The following is a 23,383-nucleotide window of genomic DNA, read 5'->3' on the forward strand; positions in this document are numbered from 1 at the left end:
TCTCACTGCCTCCCCCTGCTCTGAACCTTGGGGAGACTCCCAGGAAATCCACCTCATTCCCCCCCCCCCCCCCCCCGAATCTTGGGGAGACTCCCAGGAAATCCACCTCATTTCCCCCCCCCCCCCCCCCCCCCCCCCCCGAACCTTGGGAAGACACCCAGGAAATCCCCCTCATTCCCAGCTCCCAAACCTTGGAAAGACACCCAGGAAACCCCCCCTCATCACCCCCCCGTCCCCATCGAGCCCAACCCCTGGCAATGCCAACCTGACACCCGGGCACCTGGTAGTTCCAGACTGGCACCCTAGCAGTGCCACCAGGCACCCTGACAGGGTGCTAGATTGGCAGGGCCAAGGTGCCAGTGGGTATGCCAGGGTGCTGCCATGTGTAGTCTCTGATCATCCAGGGGCCTCCAGTGACCCTGGAGACCCCCCAACCCGGGTGCCATTACGACTGGTCCCCTTTAACTAGTATTTAAATTATACTTATTTAAATATTCGGATCTGGATCTCACCCAGCGAAGGCACGATCCAGATCGCGCCCGCGGAGCGAGGGTTTGCACCCGGCGTGCAGCCCGATTTGGAGCTCGCACTGCAGATGTGACTTACCTCAGCCACTCAGAAAACACTCAAGAAGAAATAGATGTGCATTTGTATAGCGCCTTTACCATTGTCAGGGTATCCTGACATGCTTTACAATCAATTGCGTTCTTTCGAAGTGTAGTTACTGTTGTAATGTGGGTCAATGCAGTGCACCCTGTAAGAACAATGGTCAGGCCATTTTAGTTGTCGGCAGTGTTGCTGGGTTATGGAAGGGGAAAATCAGACAGATTTTCCTCCCTGATCTCTAACTTCCCGACAGCATGTGCCCACTGGTTAAAGGAAGGAGCCAGCTCAGTTGACTATCCGGTATTAAGATATATACTTTGTTGACAAATATATTAAAGAGGTCCTCCTCTCCATTATCAACACTGTCTACTTCCACCACCACAGGGTTGTCCTTCCCTTGCCTCGATACATCTCCTTGCTCGACTATTCCAATGTTCTCCTGACCAGCCTCCTATCTTCTACCCTCCATAAACCTCAGCTTTTCCAGAACCCTGCTGCCAATATCTGAATTTGCACCAAGTCCCATTGACCTATCTATCGCCCCTGTGCCCGCTGACCTGCATTGGCCCCCAGTCCAGGCACATCTCGAGTTTAAAGTTGCGATCAAGTCCCTCTGTAGTCTTGGCCTTACCTACTTTTGGAATCACTCCCAACCCCACAACTCTCAAAAATCTCTACACCCTTCTAATTCTGGCCTCCCCATTTTTCTCCATCCACCAGTGCCTTCAACCGTCAAGGAGGAGGCAGTTCTGGAATTCCGCCCCTTAACATTTCCACCTCTCGCTCCTATTTTAAGGTGCTCCTTTTAAACTTGCCTCTTTGAGCAGATTTTCATCTGTCCTAATATCTCCTTATGTGGCTTGGTGGCAAATGGTGTCTGAAGGGATGTTTCGCTGTGTTGAAGGTGCTATATTAGTGCAGGTTGGCGTTGATGAACTGGTTCTTGGTTGAAACTGCTGCTCTCAGTTGATATGAAAACCAGTCACGAGGTGATAGATACCTTCTGCATTCACAATGTTGCTTATCACCTTTACCTCTGCTTTTACCTTCTAGGTCTTTGTACAGTGAGCCGCTGACCCCTCCCTCTAATGCAAGCCAAAGCCCCGCCTTGTCACCAAACAACGAGGTTAATTTTGAGAAACCCACTCTCCCGTCAGCAGCCGATTGGTCTGAGTTCCTGAGCGCGTCGACCAGCGAAAAGATGGAGAACGAATTTGCCCAGCTGACCTTGTCAGATCACGAGCAGAGAGAGCTGTACGAGGCTGCCAAGTTGGTGCAAACCGCCTTCCGGAAATACAAGGTTAGAGGCGCTGTCCTCACATAGGATCAGCATGTGAGTTGCAGCGTACAAACTTGTCATGTCTCCATGTGTCAACTTGTGTCAGCCGTGGCTCAGGGGGTAGCATCCTCACCTTTGAGTCAGTAGATCATGGGTTCAAGTACCGCTGAGCATGTAGTCCAGGTCAACCCTCCCAGTGTCTGCACTAAGGGGTGGGCTGCACTGTTGGAGGTACTGTCTTCCAGATTTTGTTAAAATAGGCCCTGTCTTCCTTCTCAGGTGGGCATTAAAGATCCCGGAACACCACTTTTTAAAAAGAGCAAGGTAGTTCTCTCTAGTGTCCTGACCCCAATATTTGTCTCTCAACCATCTCTGAGTAAACCAGGTTATCCAGCTATTATCACATTGCAGTTTGTGGAACCCTACTGAGCACAAATTGGCTCCTGTGTCTCATTCGTCGCAAAAAGTTCCTTTTCTGGGTTTCAAGGTTTTTTTTCTGGGTTTGAAGGGTTCAGTGAGTCATATCAGCCGCGTGTGCGTTTTATACCCATTGCCTAGTAACCAGCACTGGTAAGTGTGTGCGGGTTGTCATTGGCTGAGGTACAGCAGTTGGCTAATTTGTGATGCTCTCCATGCTAAAACTGCAGTTGAGAGACAAATGGAGACAAGGCGGGTGTACTGGAAGGTATCTCATGCCCGTGGAACTCCTGACAGGAAAATGGTGGGGAGAAAGATTGTCTCAAAAATATAAATAACAGGAGATATTGTTATACAAAAATGGCAGATGGGTCAGAAAACAGAGAATGTGGATTTAAGGTTTTTTAAAATAAATTTAGAGTACCCAATTATTATTTTTTCAAGTAAGGGCCAATTTAGACTGCTGGCTACCCTGCACATCTTTGGGTTCGGGGGGTGAGACCCACGCAGACAAGGGGAAAATGTGTATTCTCCACACGGACAGTGACCGGGGGCCGGGATCGAACCCGGGTCATCAGCGCAGTGAGGCAGCAGTGCTAACCACCGTGCCGTCCAATGTCGATTCAAGGTGATTGGCAAAAGGTGACAGGTGAAAACAAAATCTTTTTTACACAGGGAGATGGTGTGATCTGGAATGCACTGCCTGAAAGGGTGGGAGAAACAGATTTCAAAGGCGAATTAGATACATTTTTGATGGGAAACATATTACAGGGCTATGGGGAAAGAGTAGCAGAATGGGACTAATTCAATAGCTCTACCAAAGAGCTGGCACAGGTCGGAGAGGGAGAATGCCTTCCCTCTTTGCTGTATCAGTCTATGATTCTGAAAAGAAGTGTGGGAAAGTGGGTTGTTAATATCATGTTTTCCATTTTTTTAGGGACGTCCTTTCAGGGAACAACAGGAAATGGCCGCTGCTGTCATTCAGCGGTGCTATAGAAAATATAAACAGGTAAAAATTAAATGTGATTTTTGGCATGTTGTGGTGGGGAGCACCCATGGGGCAACATGGACAATCCACCCGTCTGAGCTCAGTTAGCTGCAGTGGGCATGAATGTCACTGAGTTAGTGGGAGAGGAAATATCAGTCAGGGTTCCCACCCAGCTGAGGGCAGGATCGAACCTGGCCACGATGCCCCTCACAGTGGGCGTAGCTTGTCAACAATCGACTTAATATACGGCCACCCAGGTGGGGTTGATGGTGGGTCACTGCAGTGTCTGTAAAATCCAACGTTAGCAAGGAAGTAACGCCTCCAGGAGTATGGGGGCAATGGGGAGAAACCTTATTGGAGAAAGGGGCGAAACATGCCAAAATAAATCAGATTGACACTTGCCAAGTGTTGCGCTAGGAGATTCCACAGTTGCTGATTCTAGTAACTGGTAGATTTGGCACTCAGATTTGGGGCATTAACCCTTTGTTTAGAACCAAGGTACTGTTTGGAAATTGGCTGGACTTCAATTTACAGTATTTTTTTCTGACAGTGAGAAAACCCTTGAAGAAGACAAGGTGAATCAGGCAGTAACAGTGGCTGGCTAACCTCAACCTTTGGGCCACAGAGCCTATGCCATGGCATGCACGGGAGGAAAGAGGGAGGGAGAGACGAGGAGTTCTACAGATTACGTCCTGGGAAAGGAGAAGTTGTGTAGCAGACACTGAAACTTGTCTCGCTTTCGATACACTGAGCTTGTGGGGCAGAGTGTGTGCAGTTTTGGAAACAAAAGAACAGAATTCAGAAGAAAAATTAGCCTAGCCGCATTGATAAAACTGAAAATCAAAGCATTTGCAACACAGGGAGGTGGTTGGCTCAAAGTGATTTTAATTTTTTTTCGTGAGGGACTAAAAGATATGACATTGATGCTCATCCACTGACGCACGGTTCTACATCACAGAGCGTCTCCAGACTTGCTAACCCATCTGGCCCTCAGTAACTGCTTGCACCACAACGGGGGTTTACTGTCACACTTCACTGAACATGTCACATTGCATCTCTTTGGGTATCTTGAGAGCTCATCTGCTCTGCAATGAGGACCACGTCAATAAATCCAGCTCCAAACAAGCACAAACTCAAGGCCGAGACCAATCAGTTTTTCCTGTTCCAGTGCAGTCAGAAACTCTGGACACTCACGCACACCGGGGGGCAGGACCTACACCACATCTTCCATTGGAAGGGATGAAAGAAGTCTCGCTTTTATGTCTCCCTGCCCAAGCTATATGTTTGGCCCATTATTCCATGTGCCCTGCAATAGTTCACCTGTTGTCCAAGGATGATCCTAGTGAACATTGCAGGGATGATGCAGTTGATTAGACTCTGTATGTTCAATCTCACAAATGTGGCTTCAAATCCAAGTTAACGGGATGATGCTCTTTGGCTGTAAGCTGAGATGAGTTGGACAGAATCAGTCCAGCTCCCATGCATACAACTGCCCTCCAACTGGTGTAAAATTGGGAGGTTAGTGGCGGGTGATCTACAATACATTGGTGCTGAGGCACATTGTTGGGGCAAAGGCAGAGGGAACTATTACCCTGCATTTAACCTGGCTGGTTTAGCATAGAGCTAAATAGCTGACTTGCAATGCAGAACAATGCATTATATACCTATCTCCTTGGGCAGAAATCTCAGGGGAGCTAGTGGAACGCTGGTTTTACACTCCATCCAATAATGGCTTCGGCCAGAGAGTAAAATTGGGCAGGTGTGTAATGTTCCCCAATCCAGTCAGTTCAATATGTTTGGGTTTGTCAGGGGAGGGAAATTGAAGGTGATGGAACCAAGTTGGACCAGCCATAATCTAACTGAATGACAGGACAAGCCTGAGGGATGAATGGTCTTGTCCTCTTATATGATATCTGACAAAGGGATGGTGAATTGGGACACGGCTTCAGAACTGCTTAAGAGTTAAAAATTGCCCTCCGCAGATCCATGTTCCTCCCTAATTCCTGCCGCCTCTCGAGCATCCCCTCCTCGCTTCTCTTCCCTTCAGGCACTCCTTAAAACCAACTTCTTTGAGTTTCTGGTCACTCTTTACTAATCATTCTTTCTTTGGTTCAGCATTTCTGTCTGATAATGCCCCCGGGCCGTATTTTTGGGACATTTTTCTAAGTTAAAGGCGTTGTATAGATGCAGCTTGCTGCTATTGTGTTGCGACCCGATTAGGGCAAGCTCCCCTCTTGGAGTCTTTTTTTTCTCTCTGGTACTAATGCTCTGTTGTATTCACTTTGCAAGCTTACATGGATAGCCTTGAAGGTAATGCAGTTACACAAATGGAATTTTAATCTCATTCATTGTGCACTGCTGTTATATTCAGCAATTGTTTTGTAGGTCAGTAAGCGACCAAGCATTATAAAGTGGCATTTAGGAACAAGCTTGTTTCGCTATTTTGTAATGACGCTTTTAAATTGTGAACACCATATTGAGATCTCTGAAGGCAGTGGCGTTTGGGTTGCTGCGTGCTGGCTCCATATGCCAAGTAGAATCCTTCCAATCAAGTCAAAATGTTCCATCTGAATGATAATTAAAACCAGATTAAGCAATTTAATTTTGTGTGAGCCCTTCTCACGTTTCTTTATAAGGTGCAGGGGAGTTTTATTAAAGTGGTACTGGGAATGTGGGACTTCAATTATTGGAGAAGATTAACTTGTTCTCTTTAGAACAGAGAAGGTTAAGGATAGATTTAAACAAAGCACTCAAAATTATAAACGTACATATATGTCACAGGAACAGGCCCAACTGATGTTTATACTCCACTCAAACCTCCTCCTGACCTACTTCGTCTTACTCTATCAGCATAATTATTGTGCTGCTGTGGAAGAAATAAGCAGAAATTGTCTTTCCCGTCACTCCTTGAGCCCTGTGCTTCCAAATATGTAGAGTCGAGTTTCACTGACCTTGGGCACTGTGTGCGGATGCACTGCTAATCCAGCCATCTTCTCTGTGGATTCACAGCAAATCCTTCCCGTTTACTGAAGCCTTCAGACACCGCGGGGCTTTGTGAACGGGTGTGGTACAGAGTGAGAAAGAAAGCCTGTGACGTGCCTGCCCTCACATCATCATAGAATGATGCAGTGGGCGGCACGGTAGCACAGTGGTTAGCACTGTTGCTTCACAGCGCCAGGGTCCCAGGTTTGATTCCCGGCTTGGGTCACCGTCTGTGCAGAGTTTGCACGTTCTCCCCATGTCATTAGGGGCTGGTTTAGCTCACTCGGCTAAATCGCTGGCTTTTAAAGCAGACCAAGCAGGCCAGCAGCGTGGGTTCAATTCCCGTACCAGCCTCCCCGGACAGGCGCCGGAATGTGGCGACTAGGGGATTTTCACAGTAACTTCATTGAAGCCTACTCATGACGATAAGCGATTTTCATTTCATTTCATTTTCATGTCTGCGTGGGTTTCCTCCGGGTGCTCCGGTTTCCTCCCACAAGTCCCGAAAGACGAGCTGTTAGGTAATTTGGACATTCTGAATTCTCCCTCTGTGTATCCGAACAGGTGCCAGAACGTGGCGACGAGGGGCTTTTGACAGTGACTTCATTGCAGTGTTAAAATAAGCCTACTTGTGACAATAAAGATTATATAATTAGCATGGATGGAGCCCACTCGGTCCATCATGCCTGTGCCAGCTCTTTGTAAAATTAGTCCCACTCCTCTGTTACTACCTCAGAGCCCTCCCAAGTATTTCCTTTTCAAGTATTTATTCCACTTCCTTTCAAAAGTTACAATTGAATTTGCCCCCAGCCTTCTTTCAAGCATTAGTACATTCCAGCTCATACACAACTCGAGGTAAAATGAAACATTCTGCTCATTCATGCCTACCCTTCCCTCCAACACCCACCCCCATCCCAGGTCTTCTGCCTCTAAATCTGAAATGAAAATCGCTTATTGTCACAAGTAGGCTTCAAATGAAGTTACTGTGAAAAGCCCCAAGTCGCCACATTCCGGCACCTGTTCGGGGAGGCTGTTACAGGAATCGAACCGTGCTGCTGGACTGCTTCGTCTGCTTTCAAAGCCAGCGATTTAGCCCTGTGCTAAACAGCCCCATATCTGTGTCCAGCTGTCAATGCTCCTGGCAATGGAAACAAGTTTTTCCTTATTTACTCTATTAAAACCCCTCAGAATTTAATTTAGTTTAAATTTAATTAAGCTTTTCTGCTCTAAATAGGAACAGGTCCAGCTTCTCTCGCCTCTCCAACGAACTGAAGTCCCTCATCTTATCCTAGTACCATTCAAGTAAATCTCTTTGCGATATGGAAGTGACCTCAGTGTGGTGAGGCTGGTGCTATTTGTACCTCATCCTTTTACAATGCAAGGATTCTCGCACAACTGCATGTGCCCGCTGCCACTGGAGAGAGTGCTAAACCAGTGTTCCAGGAGTCACCAATGCTGAGCTGTGGTGCCTCCACACTCTGATAAACCATGATAACCATCAGATGGAATAGGGGTTGCCAACCTTCCAGGCTTGTCCTGGAGTCTCCTGGAATTAAAGACTGATTCCCCTGCAAAAATAAGCAGGGAGAAAAATCGCAGGACATTAAAAAATGGTGCGTTCTTTTTCATTTCCTGTGCACATTTTTTGTTTATTAGTTACAAAATCTTGAAGATAAAGAGACCTGTTTGGACAGGTGGGATGGTAGGCAGGGAGAGGACGTGTAATGAAAACTCCAGGAATACAGCCATGCAGAGTTGGCAACCCTATTATAGTCTGCAGTTGGGTTTTGACCTATATACGTTTTCTAGTAGGTGGGTATGGGGGAAGCTTGCAGTCTGAATGTGTTGATCAGCTTTATATGTGCAGAAAAGCAGTTGACGAGGTATTAAAGTGGGCCAAATGCGGGCAAGTGGGACTAGCTTTGTGATTAAAACTGGATAGCATGGCCAAGCTGGGCCGAAGGGCCTGTTTCTATGCTGTAAACATCTATTAAAAAAAGAATGACAACTTATTCAAAGTTAGATTCTGTTTATTTGTTGGTAGCTTATCCTTGTTGAAACTAGAACAATGGACCTAGTCTCAAAATACCGCGGGGGGGGGGGGGGGGGGGGGGGGTGGATTTAGGACTGAGTTGAGGGGGAACCTCTTCACCCAAAGGGTTGTAAATCTGTGAAATTCCCTGCAGTCGAGGCTACCTTGTTGGATGTTTTCAAGGCAAAGATAGATAGGTTTTTGAACAGTAAAGGAATTAAGGGTTATGGTGAGCTGACGGATAAGTGAAGCTGAGCCCACAAAAAGATCAGCCATGATCTGTGGCGCTAACAATTACACACAGAAGACTCGATACGGTACAAGAGAGGCTTTATTACAGTGAGATGCTATTCCTCTGGCTGCAGCTGTAGAATGGCATCTCAGAGAAACTTATGAATATTTATACAGCTCCCTGAGGGCGGAGCTAGCCGGCAGGGGCTTACCAGCAAACCTGTAATACAGGTACTGTCATACATCCCCTAATGCAAGCACACACATATATACAGTGGTAGAGATCACCACAATCTCATTGAATGGCGGAGCAGGCTCGAGGGACCAGATGGCCTACTCCTGCTCCTAGTTCTTATGTTGTTTCCTCCTCCATTATTTTTATAGGCACTCAGGGAATTGCGGGATACGGGGACAGAGTGGGAAGGTGAAGTTGTGGGAGAGGATCAGCCAGGTTCTTGCTGACTTATGAAACGGGCACGGGTCGGGTTTGGCCTACTCCTGCTCCTATTTCTTATGTTCTTATTGTTGTCACTGTTTAGGCTCAGCCTTTTTAGTCGCCTGTTACTCATTTGAGGTGAGGGTCCTGGAATTTTGGGGTAATGGCTGGGCTGGTTAAGGCAGGGGTGACCATTTTAATGAGCGACCTTTCACCTTTCAACCCGCCCCCTGCCTCAATTCACATTTTTCTCCAGGGCTCCCCCCCCCCCCTACCTCCAACCCCCACCTCTCTTTCTGACCAGGATCTCCTCTGTGCCTCTTCCAGTATGCACTTTACAAAAAGATGACGCTGGCCGCCATCCTGATCCAGAGCAAGTTCCGCAGTTACTACGAACAGAAGAAATTCCAGCAGAGTCGGCGAGCAGCTGTCCTCATCCAGCAGTATTACCGCAGCTACAAGGAGTACAGAACGATGAGGCAGAAGCGAAGGACAGCTGCTATGGTCCAACAGAAAATCAGGTTAGGGCATGGCATGTGAACAGAATTCTTCTCGCGGTTTCTTTGGGGTCCTGGGCTAAGGCTTCAGCTTTTCACCAGCGATGGGGACATTCAAAGATGCATGTCTCCCAACCCGGAGGCTGTTAGTCCCAGTTAGAAGATGTGTTATTCCCAGTCAAGCGTTTGGTGCTCCAATACAGAATCAGTGAAACTGCCTTTACCGCTGTTTGTGTTTTGGTGGTGATATAGGTCAAAGCATTTTTCTGATTGGTAAAGGCCTCCCAAGAGATGGCAAACAAATGGAGTTTCATGGTCATGGGTGCCCCTTGGAACTCAGATTGTTGAGCCAGTGCAGCCATTGACGGTGAATCCCACGCTTGCCAATCAGCATCTGAAACGCATGTCTCACTGGCAACACTTGAAGTAAAACCAGCTGAACACAAGTATCACACTACCGACTCGGGTGATGCATTTTCTTTTTCTACCCAATACTTTTTTTTCCAATTGAGGGGCAATTTAGCGTGGCCAATCCACCGACCCTGCACGTCTTTGGGTTGTGGGGGTGAGACCCATGCAGACACGGGGAGAATGTGCAAACTCCACACGGACAGTGACCCAGAGCCAGGGACGAACCCGGGTCCTCAGCGTCATGAGGCAGCAGCGCTAACCACTGCGCCGCCGTGCTGCCCGGATGCTGCATTTTCAGGACTAATGAGAGCTGTTTTTTTTCCTTTTTCTTGGCTTTACTTCAGGAGCAGTCTGCTGACCAAGAAACAGGATCAAGCCGCACGGAAGATTATGAGATTTCTGCGCCGTTGTCGTCACAGGTGAGATGTCAAAGGTCATTCAAAATCTGCCAACTTTCCAAAAATGTTTTTTTTTCCCATGTCAATTTATTTTGCATCCTGATTTTTATCTCCACCCAGAACAATATAAGTATAATTTTTTGATCAACCCATTGGCATTAGAGAATAAAAAAAGAGGAAGAGCTGGGACCTTCTTCAAAGAAAATCTCATTGTGAGGATAGTTTATAAACCTCTCCCTCCTATACACCTCATGTAGATCTCGGTTGTGAGATTGCTTGCCACAGCACATCAGGATTTTTTAGAGGGTAATGTCAACTGTTGTTGTTAAACTGAACCAATGTTATTACACTGGACTCAGTGCCCCAGGTTAGGTAGCTGTCAGTCAGGATTCGTGCTCAGGTTTACAGTCATATGACCCCTGCAGGAAAGTATGGATATTTGGATGGCCAGATAAGGACAGGTTCGGGCAAGAGTGTGATGCCCGCCTCAGTCAGTGCGCATCGCGACATTTGTTGTCTTGGTTGCCACATGAAAACTGAGCATTTGGTTAAGGTACTATGTGAAACCATATACTAACATGAATCAGTGCCATTGGGTGGCGGGATGGGGTGGAGAGAAGCATTTGAGGATGAGCACCTCAGATGCAGCAGAGGTTTGCAGTGATGGGGCATGTATCTTGTTTCGTTCCTGATCCTAGTTGTTCCCTGTTTGGAGGATTAACCACAGGGAGAGAAGTAAATCCATGCTAATTCCTCAGGCAGGAAAATACTGAGGGCAGTTTTCTTCACAAAACAGGATATTCTCCCCTGGTTGTTCACACAGAGTAAAAACTAACACATATCAGACCCGAGGCACAAGTATGAATTTGTACAGGCCAGACACTCCCAATTTTTTCATTCATGCTGCCCAAACCCTGTTGCTGGACCATCAGAATCTCTGTTGCCAGTGTGGTCTGTACTACCCTTAAATAAGAGCAGCACGGTAGCATTGTGGATAGCACAATGGCTTCACAGCTCCAGGGTCCCAGGTTCGATTCCGGCTTGGGTCACTATCTGTGCAGAGTCTGCACTTTCTCCCCGTGTCTGCGTGGGTTTCCTCCGGGTGCTCCGGTTTCCTCCCACAGTCCAAAGATGTGCAGGTTAGGTGGATTGGCCATGATAAATTGCCCTTAGTGTCCAAAATTGCCCTTAGTGTTGGGTGGGGTTACTGGGTTATTGGGATAGGGGGAGGTGTTGACCTTGGGTAGGGTGCTCTTTCCAAGAGCCGGTGCAGACTCGATGGGCCGAATGGCCTCCTTCTGCACTGTAAAAAAAAAAAATTCTATGATATTGGCTGCTCTGGTGTGCTGGATGTGGAGCTTATACAGACGCACAGAAATGGGCTTTTGAGACACACCAGCCTCACAATTGAGCTGGGATATTAATTCATCAACACATTTGGATTAAATTCCTCTGTCCAGTATTTTAACAAAGCCATTAATTTGAATGAATTACCTACTCCATCAGATTGGTGGACAAAGAAACTTTAGACCCATCCATGAGTTATACTGCGTACTTTGAAGGGCACACATTTCATGATGAGGGAATTGTTACCTTTAGCTTTGCAGCAATGGTATCTCAGTTGGGAGAATGCACACGATGCACTGCAGTAACTCACCAAGGTTCCTTAGACAGCACCTTCCAAACCCACAACCACTAGTATCTAGAAGGACAAGAGCAGCAGAGACCTGGGAACCTCACCACCTGGAGGTTCCCCTCCAAGTCACTCACCACCTTGACTTGGAAATATATCGGCCGTTCCTTCACTGTCGCTGCGGCAACATCCTGGAACTCCCTCCCTAACCGCACAGTGGGTGTACCTACACCTCAAGGGCTGCAGCGGTTCAAGAAGGCAACTCACCACCACGTTCTGGAGGGCAACTAGGGATGGGCAATAAATGCTGGCCTGGGCAGCACGGTGGCGCAGTGGGTTAGCACTGCAGCCTCACGGCGCCGTGGTCCCAGGTTCGATCCCGGCTCTGGGTCACTGTTCGTGTGGAGTTTGCACATTCACCCCGTGTTTGCGTGCGTTTTTCGCCATCACAACCCAAAAGATGTGCAAGCTAGGTGGATTGAACACGTTAAATTGCCCCTTAATTGGAAGAAAAAATGAATTGGGTACACTAAATTTATTTATTTACTTTTAATAAATAAATAAATGCTGACCTAACCTGCAACGTCCACATCCCATAAATGAATTTTTAAAAAACTTTTACCTTGGAATCATAAGTTGTGAGTTCAAGCCTCACGGCAGAGATTTGAGGACAATGTCCAGTGCAGTATTGAGGAGGTGCAGCAGTGTCAGTAGATTTCAGATAAATTGTTAAACCAAGGCCCCATTTGCCTTCACAAGTGGAGATTAAAGCTCACACAGCAGTTTTCAAAGAAGAGCAGAGAGTTCTCCATGGTGTCATGGTACATTGTTATTTGTGGGTGTTTGATGTGTATGATTTGGCTGCCACATTTCCTATATTAGATCAGTAACTACACTTAAAAATATTTGATTGGCTGTTGAGCACTTTGAGACACCCTGAGTTTGTGGAAGACCCTATCTGCCCTGTATGCTCCATTCTTTTCACATTTGATATGTAGCAAACTGACACCAGAATTGAGAAACATGAATGAGTTATGCAGTACCAGGCTGACATGTGGCACAGCTCGGCTTCATGTCTTTCCCCAAGACAGATGTTGCATTGAGGTTAAAATTTGAACAATAAGAAATATTGGGAAATTCTGTGACGGAAAACAACAACAAGGGCTGACGGAATTAATGGGATCTATTTTACGAGATCCTCAAATAGTGGGAGAGCCTCCACTAGCAGCAAATACCGACAAACCCCAGACAGGGCACCCACACTATCCCTCGGTGCCTCCAGGTGAGGTTCTAAATTAACAGACCTGGAAAAATTCACCCTAACATATCTTTGCTTCAAGTGTGAGTGAAGGGACTGTGATAGTTCTGAGCACTGAATATGAAGGGAGCTGTTCCATTAATAAACATGCAGTTCAAACAGGACTACATAGTCCCGACTCTGGTGCACAATAAAAGTCCCTGGCATTTTCATTTTCCTGAGCAGCATGATGGCACAGTGGTGAGCACTGCTGCCTCACAGTGCCAGAGACCCAGGTTCGATTTCGATCTCGGGTGACTGTCTGCGTGGAGTTTGCACTTTCTCCCCGTGATTGCGTGGGTTCCCTCCAGGTGCTCTGGTTTCCTCCCACAGTCCAAAGTTGAGCAGGTTAGATGGATTGGCCATGCAAAATTGCTCCTAAGTCTCCAAAGGTAAGGTGGGGTTAAGGGGTTGCTGGGATAGGGCTGGGGATTAGGCCTAGGTGAGGTGCACGTTTGTAGGGTCGGTGCAGATTCGCTGGGCTGAATGGCCTCCTTCTGCACTGTCGGGGTTCTACGATTTAAACACTTTTTGGTGAACAAGTGCCAAACGGTAGCTGAAACGGGCAGAAAGTCTGATTACATTACTCGGAGAATTCAAGCTGGGAAACCATACGTTACAACATGGTACACAATTCCTCTGCCAGGAAGCGTCCAAATATTCACGTTGCAGGAGTTTCATTTTCTCTTGTGGTGAACCTGTTCACGTCAGTGTGAAACTCTTTGCAATGCCACCTTAAACACTTTTTGTTAATGACTTATTTTCACACACTTTTAACTCATGCAATAACTAGGTAACTAAATCCCTTTAATGATTTTTAGTTATGGGTTTCGGAATCATGGCAATTGTCCTGAAGTTCACCGTCCCCTTCTCTGACAACCACCCCTCCCCACTTCTCTGAAACCCCCCCCCCCCCCCCCCCTCCCCACACCACCCCCCACCACCACCACCACCAAGCACATCCCCACTCTGGTGCCATAAATTTTGACACCACAAGATAGCCACCAACTGACAAACAGCAGGGTTAGATTTGGCATGAACTGCTGCTAGATTTGGATTTTCCCCTTACCAGTCCAAGGTTAAAAGGCTCGTTGGGGCCTGTAATTTTTATATGACTCCCCAGACCTCACCCATGCTATCTGCCCTTCTCTAACTGTTCCTCTCCATTAAAATACCCAACTCTGGTTGGATGTGTCCCGAGGCATTGAATGGCATATCCTCCCGCCTCCCACTGCTTTCCTGCCTCCCACGTTCCCACCCCATTGGTTATTCAACACACCCATCCTCATGGCCAATTAGAAAACAGACTCTTCATGACTGAAGCGGATGACTGCCAACCAGCGTTTTCTTCCCCAAATCCTGTATTCTTAGAACTAATAATAGTTTTCAAAGACGCTTTAAACTAAAACATTATCTTTTTAATGCCCACAATGATTTTCTGCCCAGGTTTGCACACAGTAGTTCCCTCAGAAAATTATCTTCAATTCCTGAAGACTCCAGGACAATCCTGGAGTTTTAGCGGGCCTTATGTCTGCCTGATCAAGTCAGCCTAACTGGGTAGGCCCGAGGTGTCAGTTTTCCACTGACTGATCTGTTTGGACTGCTGCCAAGAGGCCATGGGAGCCAAGTAAACAAGACTAGGAGAGACCCCCCCCCCCCCAACCACCAACTGCAAAACAGATGCATGCTGATTTGTTTAGTTCTGTTCCTCAGCATTGGACTTTGCCCCATTCATATCCCACAGCACCAGAACCTATAAAACGGGTTTGTCCAGGAAAATGTGTAACATCAGAGAGCTGGGGAATAAATGTTTCACAGGACAAGAAATTAGGATAAGAACAGATTTATGATAATTGGCAACAAAAAAAGGGGGGGGGGGGCAGAGCGGAAGGTGAGGACTTTTCTTTTAATGCAGCGGGTTGTTATGATCCAGAATGCACCGTTTTAAAGAGTGGGGGAAGCAGATCCTATAGTAACTTCCAAAAAGGAATTGAAAAGGAAAATCTGCTCTGGGGAATATCAGTGGAGTGGGACTGATTTGGTAACTCTTCCCAAAGATCCTCACGATGGGCCGGATAGCTGTGTTATTTGATTCTGTAAGAAGAGTGAGAAATAAGATGAGGCTGAAAATGATTGCTGGGAAATATTAGTGGAATAGGCTCCATGGGGTAGAAGTTAGTCCCAGGTGGAATCTCCACCTGCTATAATCCATCGAGTGGAATTGTTGAGACAGAATAGCTTTCCGTCGTAAAAAAGAAAAAAAGCTAAAGTAAAAGCAACAGTTCCTGGTAATGCAGAGCACGGCAGTAAGCTCCTGAAATAGAAAGATGGGTTATTATTACAGTGACCCTCACAAGAGACTTAAGGGAGCAACAAATTTACTTAACTCAGTCGTTCTTTCGAATACGACAAACTGACATTTGGCCTTACTCCAAACAACAAACTAGCCCACGCAAACAGTGAAGATTTCACAAAATGTCCAGAACCAAATATTACACAACCACTCACACACGCTGTGCGCGCATGCCCACACACATACATGCCCACACACATGCCCGCACACGCCCACAACGACGTCCACACGTGCCCACACACACTTACACACACACACACATACACACACATGCCCACACATGCCCACAAACACACACACATGATTAGAAACACATACACAGACCCAAAAAACACACACACGCCCACACACAAACATGCTCACAAACATACACATGCTCACAACCACACACACACTCACACACACACAAAACCACCATGCACACGGCCACATACACACAGCCAGACACTCTTACACACACAGCCACGTGCACAGACCCAGTCAAACCTGCCACTTGTCACATCAATAAGCTGATGATGCTAATTTTGGGAAGCTTTCATGAAAATCACAGAATTATACAGCTTGGAAAAGAAGCCTAATCGGCCCATTGTGCCTATGCACAGTCCCTAGGTCTAGAATTGTTTGTGTTCCAGTGGCAGACAAGGCATACCAGGCCAGAGGGGTGAGGTTGTTCATTTTAACACCTTCATTGCTGCATTGCTTGTTTTTTCTAACTCAACACTGTGTATGCTAAAGGGACATCTAAACTCTAGTAGTCAACTCACTATTACTCACATCTCTTCATTTAATTCTTGTGAATGTGTCCTTTCTCTTTTTATCCCTCTAGTCACAATACTCTGTGCTTGCATACTGTAGGCCACTTGACTTGCCTTACTATCTCGCCCTTTTGGCGCAATGTGCAGCCTTTAACGTTCGAAGGCGTAAATGTGAAATGACTAAAAACGTACCTGGGTCTGATTATTGGCCTCAGTTGTTGTTCTGCATTTAAGTTGAGTTTTGTGAGAAAGAAGGCAGACCGTTGCTCTATGAGTTCAAACGGGTGCATACTTGTGTAATTGAATCACTGGCTAATTCTCTTTGCCATTGGGGAAGTTGGCTTTGAAAACCCTCATGACAGGATGAGAGCTATGATTCTATAAGCATGCTCATTGTAACCCACTGACCCGTGTACTGGTGGCAGGGCCTGGGGAGAAGGAGGAATGTCCCTGTTGCCTCGTAGACACTCGTATTCTGGCAAACCTGTCCGCAAGGCAGGACAGCCTTGGTGTTGACAGCCAAGGAGGGGCCCTTGACACCCGACTCAACCCACTCTCCTATTTGGAGAAAGTAAAGAGTCTTTGAAGGCAAACGTGAAAAAAAGGAGGAGGGTGGGAGGGAGAACTGGCATCAACTTGCATCAAAATGTGAAGTGTTGAAACCTGCCTTTGGTCTGATCATTGATGGTACATTTGGTTTGCTAATAGCTGTTTGGTATTGTTTTGCTGTCTAAAGCCCCCTGGTGGACCATAGACTGTACAAAAGGGTGAGTGTAGCCTTCTGCTGGCCAGCTTCTCTCTATCTCTGCTTGGTGCCTGCTTGCATGAGGCTGCAGCCTAACCTGCCAATTCTCATGTTTGTTGCCTATAACTAACACTCCACACAATACTAACAAATCTGCTTCTTAAAGATATATTTTCTACTCTATATTATATATATATATATATTAAATATATATATGAAGAATGATTTCACCAGTTATTTTTTGTGCATGAACCAGAATGACACTTGTGATGAATTGTGGGATACTGGATGATATGAACAGCATCCAGGAGTTAGCCAATAAAAGTGTTCAACTTGGAACCCAGTTGGCTCATGGGATTTGACACCAAGGTTTTTAGGAATTGAAAAGACAAGCAAAGCCAAATAGTGCTATTATTAGAGTGGAAGTGTGCACTTCCTGGCTAAAATGGAGTTGCCCCTGACTCTCTTGGCATTTTCACAAAGGATGAGTGGAGCCCAGAGTGGGCAATGATGGAGTCCCAATGTGGTACCGCGTGCTTTGGAGAACTATACTGTGCGTTGAAGCTACCCAGCGTGTTTCTACCATGCATAGGGATCTTTAAACCTAATGGCTTTGCAAGGTTGAGGTCCAGTAAGTCAGGGTCAGTCACTGTTGATCCAAAATTTGGGGTTTTGAGAACCAACTTAGTCATGAGCATCAGGCTAGAATTTGACGTTGAACCATCTGAAACCGAACAATGCCTGCCCGATCTTTACCACATTGCAGTCTGTTTTGGTTCAGTTCACCATAGTGTTCCATCCCTTCCCACTATTATGCTAATGGTGGCGGGCAATGTTGACACATATTGGCAAAGGAAATGGTGCTAATTTGCTGCAGCATTTTAATGGAGGTCACCCCAGAAAGAAAGCAGACAGGACAACACTTTCTGTGAATTGGGTAGTTCATTATTGAAATTGAAGATGCACCGGTTGTGACTGGTGTGCCTTTTATTTCAGATGATGTCCGACAGAGATCATTCCGGCTTCTCTCACAGTCCCAGCAAATACAGCACGCATTTCTTGATCTTTCAAAAAATTATTTTCTCTCTCGGAATTTAAAGTACCCAATGGTCGGGTTTAAATGCCGTCCCAACTCAAAGGAGTTCAGCTAGAACCGTACTCTTGCCCCCAACATCACCCAACACTGCCCTGGCACTGCCTGCTGGCACTTACAATCATGACCTAATCATTACTCTGGCATTGCCCGGCAGTGCCTGGGCAGGACTTCCTCCCCCCATGAAGGCTGCACTCACCTAACCTCCCCTGGGAGGCCTACTGACCAGGTGCATGCCTTGGGAGACCAGTCGCGGTCCACGCCGTTCTGCCCTCAGGCCGACGTGGGTGGACGTTCTATCGGGGGATAGGAGTCAGACGAAGAGGCTTGATAATAAGATGCTAATGCATTCAAATGACATTCATGACGTTCAACATTGGGAAACTCGCCCCCTTGCTGACAGGGGGGGGACGTCACGTCGCATTTTCACATCGGCGTGAACCACGATTTGGGAGTCCTGGCAGGATTTTCCGCTGTCATTGCTGAACCCGCCCAACACTATCAGGGAGAAGAAAACTCCGGCCTTACAGTCTGACCTGATCCCAGGACTAAAGGGATAAAGCGTCACTGATTAATCTCTTCATACACCCTGCCCTACCGTTCCCACTATGTTCATTAATCATCCGAGAAGGATTCGCCTCTCCCCAACAGATAGTATTGCCTGCTGAGGTCTGGTTCCCCCCCTCCCCCTTTACTCTGGCATCAAGAACCTATTGCTCATGTGGCCATGTGCGTCAGCAAGTTATTTTGACAGTGGCGGCATCAGTGTCCTCACCATCATCTTTAGCTGTTGTAGATAGCCACATGGTGTAGCACAGGGATGTGTTTCTCAAGTGAAATTCAATCCTTTCACTTTAGCTATTAATGATCTGGGAAAATAGAATTAATAAAACAGCTTTTCCATTCTCCATTGTCACAATCCAGTGAAGATCCTGGCTGCAGGGGAGAAAGATTTATCCAAATTGTGATCTACTATGGCAGTTCATGCCTTTAAAACTAAAAGATAAAGCTGACTGTTTCTGATGTTTAACTTTTAAATCCAGACACACCCAATCGTGTGGTGCTGCATTTCCTGATTTGATTTATAGACAATTCAGTGCTCAAAAGCTGATTTAGGAGAGCTGGCCACCAGTCCAATGCTCTAACTTCAGCAAGTGTGAGAATCTGCACTTTATTCATCGGACATTCTGGTGATACATTCTGACCAAAAATGGCCCCCTCAGTGGGCAAAAGCCCGTGCTAGAGAAATAATGGGTTAATGTGAACGGTATCTTTTCACGGCGGATGCTTGCTTTTCCGGAAGTTTCTGAGAGTTTGGTGTTCTATCCCATGAGCCAGCCTGCAGAGGCAGCCCTGCCAACATATCCAGCTCCCTGTGAGGTTTAACAGCCCTAGCAGATTAGTAACTATGGATTACCCAGTTTGGAATGACTGCATGCATGCAAATGGCTGATGTCACCGGTTGAAATCAAAGTGATTGATAGTGTTTAAAGCTGCAGTATATTATAGAAAACATGTCGCCCTTCTTCAGACAGTTTGCAACATTCTGAATGTTCTCCCTTCTCTTGCTCCTCATCGAGTTCAGACCCTGATAGGATATAGCTTCCACAATCCCCCAAACCTTCAACAGCAGCGACAGCGTTTGGTCTTCACATTTGAGTCTGAGTCCGTAAATATTGGCTGTCTATTTAACTACGGTGGGCATCAAAATCGAGCCGTGTCCTGTCCACACCCAAACTTCATTCTTTTTTTTAACTAAACTTAGGGTTCCCTATTCATATTTATTTCCAATTAAGGGACAATTTAGCATGGCCAATCCACCTATCCTGCACATCTTTGGGTTGTGGGGGTGAAACTCAAGCAGACACAGGAGGAATGTGCAATCTCCACACGGACAGTGACCTGGGGCCAGGATTGAGCCCGGGTCCTCAGTGCCGTGAGGCAGCAATGCTAACCACTGTGCCACCGTGCCGCCCTCCAAACTTCATTTTGTGCATTTTTCAGTGTGTGTCACAAATAGTGACCAGGAACAGTACCTGGCTGATGCTTGCCACGACCCTCAACCCCACCTTAATCTGGCACAGACTAGCGTTAGACCCAATGTACCCTCTATATTTTTTGGAGCGTTACACTATTTCTTGCACAACTATTAACCTACTCATAATCCTCTGGTCCCACAGTAAACACAAGGGGCAGGGGTTATAGACGGAACAGAGAGCATTGTACAGTACTCTGTTACACTTAAAACTCCCTGAACATGTGGTAATAGGGCAATTAGTTTTAAGTGCATGGCTCCTTTTTTTTTGAATGATGAATTAAAAGAGCCAACTTGAGTGGTGCCTGCATGGGAACTTTTTGCCATTTTGAGGGAACATTGGACATAGCCTAAGACCTCATAGTCCGTCAGGCTGTTTACTACACTGAGCAATGTCTTTACCTATTACTACATGTTCAGTGAGTTTTAAGTGTAACAGAGTACTGTATAATGCTCTCTGTTCCGTCTATAACCCCTGCCCCTTGTGTTTACAGTGGGACCAGAGGATTATGAGCTGCAGGTTAATAGTTGTACAAGAAATAGTGTAACCCTGTTTACACTATTCTTCATCACACGGTGGTGCAGCTGACATGACAATCCAATGCAAGTTCCTCCATTCAATCTAATGTTCACAAGAGGAGTAGATGCCTCGACTTACAACTGGGGACTACCCATTCAATGAGTGATCACAGGAAGATTGCAGCACAATAACTACTTATCACAGCTGTTGTAGCAATAGAGAGATCTCATTTATCCTCTGCTCGGTTTTTGGCACCTGAGTTTGAGTTTTCCTGAGATTCTACTCTGAACATCTTAACCTAATGAACATAATTGCTTACTTTCAATTAATAAGCAGGTTTGGACAGTGAAGCCAGGAATTTAATTAACTAAAACTGACACGGAAAGGAAACTAAACCCCAAAATGTTTTCACGTTGAATCATTTCTGCCATGGATCCAATTGTGGCATCACCTGTCTCGGCGGTTACAAACTTGCCCATAAGTTACCCCCTAGTTCCCAGAGTCTCACATGTTGGTGCCAGGATACAAAAGACATGCCAGGGATTGGGCCGCACTTGTTCCCTTGTGAGTGGCATACGCATGGTTAAAGGGCAAAACTTCAGAGAGGGCCACGCCACTGGGAGTAACCAACCCAGGCGCATCCATTTACTCTCATACAAATTCAACACACTCTGACTGCAACACAAGGTCACTGTATACCATTTTAACGAATGGACAGTCACTAGTATAAAGAGAATTAGCGTGCACATGGAAGACCGTGTACAAAAACATCATCTTGAACATAGTAAAATCATAGAATCATAGAATTTACAGTACAGAAGGAGGCCATTCGGCCCATCGAGTCTGCACCGGCTCTTGGAAAGAGCACCCTACTTAGGCCCACATCGCCACCCTATCCCCATAACCCAGTAACCCCACCCAACACTAAGTGAAATTTTGGTCACTAAGGGCAATTTATCATGGCCAATCCACATGACCTGCACATCTTTGGACTGTGTGAGGAAACCGGAGCACCCGGAGGAAACCCACGCAGACACGGGGAGAACGTGCAGACTCCGCACAGACAGTGATCCAAGCCGGGAATCGAACCTGGGATCCTGGAGCTGTGAAGCAATTGTGCTAACCACTATGCTACCGTGCTGTCCTTAACATCTCAAACTACACAGGAAGACTATCAGTCTGTGCTGAGCAAAACAATCAGCGCCTCCAAGGGACTGGGCCCAGAGTTTACAAAGATCTGACACCCGACTGAAACCTTCAACAATTGACCTCACTTAGGCCATTTACCCACATAGAGTACCTGAGTGGTAGAACATAGAACATAGAACAGTACAGCACAGAACAGGCCCTTCGGCCCTCGATGTTGTGCCGAGCAATGATCACCCTACTTAAACCCACGTAACCCGTATACCCGTAACCCAACAATCCCCCCATTAACCTTACACTACGGGCAATTTAGCATGGCCAATCCACCTAACCCGCACATCTTTGGACTGTGGGAGGAAACCGGAGCACCCGGAGGAAACCCACGCACACACGGGGAGGACGTGCAGACTCCACACAGACAGTGACCCAGCCGGGAATCGAACCTGGGACCACTGGAGCTGTGAAGCATTGATGCTAACCACCATGCTACCGTGAGGCCCATGCGTGGTGGCATAGAACAGTGAGGACAGATTAAACACTCAGCAACTAGGAGTGATCCCACTGTCAATTTAGTTCTTTAACTTGACTGCCACAACAATAGAGGCACTTAGTAATAATAATAATCTTTATTAGTGCCACAAGCAGGCATATATTAACACTGCAATGAAGTCGCCACACTCCGGCGCCTGTTCAGGTACACTGAGGGAGAATTTAGAATGTCCAATTCACCTAACAAGCACGTCTTTAGGACTTGTGAGGGGAAAGTGGAGCACCCGGAGGAAACCCACGCAGACACGGGGAGAACGTGCAGACTCCGCACAGTCAGAACTTCCCCCTTACTGAAGTATTGCTTGCAACATTCCCTCCAAGGTGCTTGGATGAGCAGTCACGCAGCAATCGGGAATGTGGCATAGAGGGAACTAACAGGCTGCACATATGCACTGGCCCCTTCAAGGTGTCCTTAAAGGAACAGGCCAGGTTAAACTAAGGTCCACCTTAACGGCTAAACATTATAACCCATGTTCCTAACCCCAGACCATCTATGAACAATGCCACAGTAGCTCAAACATCTCTCCAAATGATTTTACCGTTTACTGTAACTGGGCCTTGCACCAAGGGCCTTGACCTCTCACACCTGTGTATTACTGTTTATTTCTTAGCAATAGATTTCTGCAGGAACCATTTTTTTGATATAATATATTGCAGCTTTAAATGAGTGACCAAAAGATTGTTCAGATTTATTGGCTTGTTTGGATCTCTTTGACCTCAGTCACAAGTGAGTTGTGATTAACTGCTCAGAAATACTAAAGGAAGAACCTGACGTATAACAATGTGCAGACGTATTAGCGTGTGATATGTAAAATGATATGATCCTGTTATGTCATGTGTGAGCTGGCCTGTTGTTCTGGATTTCTGGCCTTGTTGCATCTCTACATTGTCATTAATATTTTTAAGTTCCTGCAGTCATGTTGTTTACTGATTGCACATTGTGGCGAATATTGTTACTGTGTCAGGTACTGGGTGATACT

General features: G+C 46.4%; 1 protein-coding gene across 6 annotated transcripts in view; it reads left to right on the forward strand.

Annotated features, from left to right (window-relative positions):
* The window catches only part of camta1a (calmodulin binding transcription activator 1a), a 1,261,560-nt gene that overhangs the window by 1,214,755 nt on the left and 23,422 nt on the right, over positions 1–23,383 (forward strand). For 3 of the 6 annotated variants that reach the window (XM_038821445.1, XM_038821449.1, XM_038821450.1), the window contains 6 exons: positions 1,660–1,906; positions 3,240–3,311; positions 5,580–5,600; positions 9,299–9,492; positions 10,224–10,298; positions 17,052–17,082. In XM_038821445.1, the coding sequence (XP_038677373.1) occupies positions 1,660–1,906; positions 3,240–3,311; positions 5,580–5,600; positions 9,299–9,492; positions 10,224–10,298; positions 17,052–17,082 (640 nt within the window). The remainder of the gene's footprint in view (positions 1–1,659; positions 1,907–3,239; positions 3,312–5,579; positions 5,601–9,298; positions 9,493–10,223; positions 10,299–17,051; positions 17,083–23,383) is intronic. The other 3 variants (XM_038821446.1, XM_038821448.1, XM_038821447.1) reach the window with 2 other exon arrangements.

Source organism: Scyliorhinus canicula, chromosome 16, assembly GCF_902713615.1.
Source record: "Scyliorhinus canicula chromosome 16, sScyCan1.1, whole genome shotgun sequence".
Lineage (NCBI taxonomy): Eukaryota > Metazoa > Chordata > Chondrichthyes > Carcharhiniformes > Scyliorhinidae > Scyliorhinus > Scyliorhinus canicula.